Source organism: Pinus tabuliformis, chromosome 4_1 (genome assembly GCF_031772625.1).
Source record: "Pinus tabuliformis cultivar Carrire ecotype Pingquan chromosome 4_1, CPIR1, whole genome shotgun sequence".
Taxonomy (NCBI): Eukaryota; Viridiplantae; Streptophyta; class Pinopsida; order Pinales; family Pinaceae; genus Pinus; species Pinus tabuliformis.
In genome coordinates this window covers 246,509,231-246,513,646 of record NC_142303.1, presented here as the reverse complement: position 1 = coordinate 246,513,646, position 4,416 = coordinate 246,509,231, and the positions used below count along the sequence as shown (strand labels likewise).

Sequence of the window (4,416 nt, the reverse complement as noted above, 5' to 3'; positions counted from 1 at the left end):
TTTCCAACAATTTTTCATGTTCAACAATAATTTCAATTGACTACCAAATATTAGAGAATGAAGACATTATTTCCATCGAGATCTTTTCTTTAGCCTGTATTAAACATTGAACATTGTCATTCTAACTTAATTGCCATTCAAGTTGTTTTTACAACCTATAACTTTTATGGATTTAGTGATTAAAGCATTATTAGAGTTTATTTTTTCTTTCAACATAATTACCGATCAAACGAGAAAATTACCTAGTACCCGTTTCTTTGAGGCAGAAAAAAATCACCCGATTTTGAAAAGTGGGGATTCAGAATACACTTTTTTTTTTAGCACATTTTTGGCACTTTAAATTTTCTTATGTATCAAGTATAAAGATTTTTTTTTAAATGTTAGTGATTTTCATGTTGATTTTGAAAAGTGTTGATGCAGCATCAACACCTTTTTTAGAGGGTTGATTTTTGACACTTTAAATTTTCTAATGTTTTCTTCTTCCCTAAGATATTTATTTTTAAGTGTATTTATGTATTTGTGTGTTTTTATTTTTCTTTTCAATTTTTTTTGTAATGAAATCTTAATTTTTTCACATAGTTAAAAAATGGTCAATATTTTAAAGTTAGTATTTTCTATATGTTTATGTAATGTTAATTAATATTTCAATGCACATCAAATAATTGTCACTAAAAAAACAATAATTTTAAACATTTGACAAAAAAATACACATTTTCAATATAAATATAATGAAAAAAATACACATTTTGAGACTTTTTTGTCAAAAATGACATGTCAAATAAACAATTTTTATGGGAAAATCCTAACAATTTTTTTTTTTAAATATAATTTTTTATGAATTTTATGTTAAAAATTAATAGTAATCACAGTTTTTTTACACAAAAAATAAAAATAAATAAATAAATATATGATTCACATAAAAATTAAAGTGAAAATCAGATAATACAAATATTGAACATATAACAACAATAATCAAATGCTCATTCTTCTCATAAAATCTCAAAGTCAAAACATTACAAGTAAAACTAATGAATATCTCTCAAAATTGAGCTTGATTTGCAAGCATAGGTCATCAATAATATCATATAATCCATGTTCTTCATCTTCTACATCTTCATTATTTTCTTCTTCGACAATATTTTCTACTTGAGTTTCCTCATTTTCCTCTTCTAATGTATCTTTCATGTTTGCAAATCTACCAAAGTGTCATTTTCCAATCATTCCATATAATGATGGTTGAGGTTCCTTTGCCTTTTTTGCTACACGTGATTCATTAAAATCTCATTTCCTCAAACCAACTTCTTGCATTGCATTTGGAAGAAATTGAAGAGCATTAATTCTTTGTTGAATAAAATTGCATTGTAGTGGGTCTTTTTCAATCGCAATGCATTTTTTTCCTTTTTGTAGGCAACATGCTAGTGTTGTACCTAATCATTAAGCAACAAAAAAAAAAAAAAATAGTATAAACACATAAAAACTAAAAAAGAAAATATTAAAAGTCAATTTTATATAATAAAACTTACCAGAACTTAAAAATAAATCAAAAACCCAATCTCCTTCATTTGAAAATAAATCTATAAGATAGTTAATCAATGCTTGCGGCTTTTGATAAATGTTAACTATCTTTTCTTTTGCATATTTATCCTCATATGTTAACTTTCTTACGACAACATCATGAACCAGTACTTGGCTATGACTCTTTCCATCTACTTGATTCAAAAGAATAAACTTATAGTTATCATCTTTTGTCCAACATTCAACATGGATGAACTCACAATCACTTATAATTGGCTAATCTCCGGAAGAAATAAGATTTGACTTTTGCCTGTAACATGACATAGTAAAAGTTCAATTAACTTGTAAAAAAAAAAATCAAACATACAATTTCAATGTTTTACCATGTAAGTTGCATCCTTGAGTTTTCTTTTCCCTTGAAGCTTATTAATAACATTGCAAATTGTGTGTCTGAATGAAATGTCACAAATCTCCAAAGTGGTGATGTTGTGACTTCTTGAAAGCTTGTAACCACTTTATTAAAAGCTTGATAAGTATAAGGCTCACTATCATATCCAATGTCTAGGAAATTGAAACCATGAGGAATGTCTGCAATAACCAGGGCATATTCCCTTTTAGGTATGAGTTTTGCAATGTCTTCACAATCACCTTGTATTATTTGATATTGGATAGTGTCCAGCCCATTCCAAATGAAATGAGTAAGAGTAGGATCAAGTTCAACATTCCTAAGACGTTGCTTTCTCAGCCTTTCCAACTTAATTTTTTCAATAAAGCTTTTGAAAGTATTTGGTACTCCACTCGCATCCTTCTTCGACATCTTTAATGAAATAAACAAATAAAGGTAATAAAATAAAATTAAAAAATTACATACGAATAAAAAGAATGTAAAAATAAACATACATTTTTTAATGCAAGATAAAAATATTTAAGTGTTGTTGTAGAACTTGATTCTGGGTAGTTGCATACAACATCATTCCAACTCTCTTCATTCAACATTCTAACCATATGTTCTTGTATTTCATATAAATCTTATGACTAAATAAATAAAGTAAAAATTGTTAATATAGTGATGTTATAAAAAATACTACCAACAACAATATGTTATATTTAGTCCCTTTTGTCAAGCGAGTCGAAGCGTTGCACTGCTCCTGCCTTGGCGATTTCAAAATCTGAGCATGCCTTCCTCCCTCGGCTCTCGGGACAAGCTGCTCTGCTTCTAGCCTGTGATGGCCCATGTGGAGCCTCCTCCTATGGGAAATTCGCTCCCTGCTACCATTCTTGAAGCTTCAGCTCAGCTGGGTGAAAATGCAGAAGCCTTTGCCTCTCTTATATCCTCTCTTGGTCCATCACGAGCTAGACCTTCAATATCCAAGTTTGTAAAGAAGATCAATGAAATACCAGAAATAATCCTCCCTCCCACCCTTCCTCGTCGCATTGCTCTATCTCTCTCTGAGCGAGGATTGGTTGGACAGTTTACTGGACTCTGGCCTTCTCCCCGATTGGTTCTCAAATGGGTGGAAAGAAATTGGGCCTCCTCTATCATGGGGAAAATCTCGATCAAGTTTTGTGGAAGAGGTTACTTCGATTTCCACTTCGAAACCAAAGAGGACAGAGATTTAATATTCAGAAATGGACCGTATTTCATGGATTCAAGAGGGCTTTATCTCAATAGATGGACTCCGGACTTCGATCCAGAGTTGGATGTGCCGAATGCAATGTCAGTGTGGGTGAGGCTTCCCCATCTTCCTTTGCACTACTGGGGAGATGACTCTGTTAAAGCAATAGGAAATGCAGTTGGGAAATATATCGACAGAAGTGAGCCAAAGGAAAACATGCACGCATGCACAAGAATATGTGTGGAAGTTGACCTGGGGAAAGGACTACCAGAAGCAGTCAAGATCAAAGTTGATAGCTGGGTTCACATTCAATAGCTGGATTATGAACAAATTCCTTTCAAATGCAAGGTATGTCACAAATATGGTCATTTTTTAATAGATGTGTTAAAAAATAGGAAATAGAAGAAACAGAAAACTAGGAACCAAAATGGGAGCAAGTCAAGAAGAAAAAGTTAGCTAACAAATCCTCTTCTCAACCTGCTTCTGCCTCCCTCCTTCCTTCTTCGAACCTTCCTCTCCTCTCCCCCTCCTCCTCTCCTTCTTTGCCTATTCCTAATAAATATCCTCCCTCTCCCTCCTCATCTTTATTACCTTCATCAATCCCCCCCCCCCCCTCATCGGGCCTTTTGGCATCTAACCCCTTTGGATCTCTTGTGGAACCTGATCCTCCTTCCTCCCCTCCTCTCCTTCCCTTCCCCTCTATTCCCTCCCCTTCCTCTCCCATCCTATCCCTTAGCCCTCCTCCCCCCTCTTTCGACTGAATTATCACTCGAACCCTCTCTAAAGATCTCCTCTCCTCCCTCAACCACCCTAAAAAGGCTAGTAGGAAATCCAACAGAGAAATCAGAGTTGAAGTTGCGGCAAAGGAAATGGCACTGGGCACCCAACAACCACTAGAAACTTTCTTAGAAAAAAGCAAGGAGAAAAATGCTCATCCTAACAGAGGGAAAGGTCCCTCTACCCTCATCCCAAAGTGATAATGAATATAGTCTCTTGGAATTGCAGAGGGATGGGAAGTATGCCAAAATTTAAGGCAATGAAAGACTTAATAGCATCAGAGAAGCCTGATATTTTTATGATCCAGGAGACAAAGATAAATGAAAAGGAAATGGAAACAATGACCCAAAAAACAAAAAGCTATCAAGGAACATCAATCCCAGCGATTGGAGCTTCAGGAGGAATATGTACACTATGGAAAACAGAGAACTGGGAGTTGATTCAACAAAAAAAAGAGTTGCATTGGATAAAAATAGACTTGAAAAACAAAAAGTCAAAAGAGATATAT

The 4,416-nt window shown here is 33.7% G+C and overlaps 1 protein-coding gene across 1 annotated transcript; it reads left to right on the top strand.

Moving 5' to 3' along the window:
- The first annotated feature begins 2,741 nt into the window (after positions 1-2,741).
- Positions 2,742-3,446, top strand: LOC149175197 (uncharacterized). Its single transcript, XM_089421071.1, has one exon. The coding sequence runs from the start codon at positions 2,742-2,744 to the stop codon at positions 3,444-3,446; it is 705 nt and encodes a 234-aa protein (XP_089277197.1).
- The last annotated feature ends 970 nt before the right edge of the window (positions 3,447-4,416 follow it).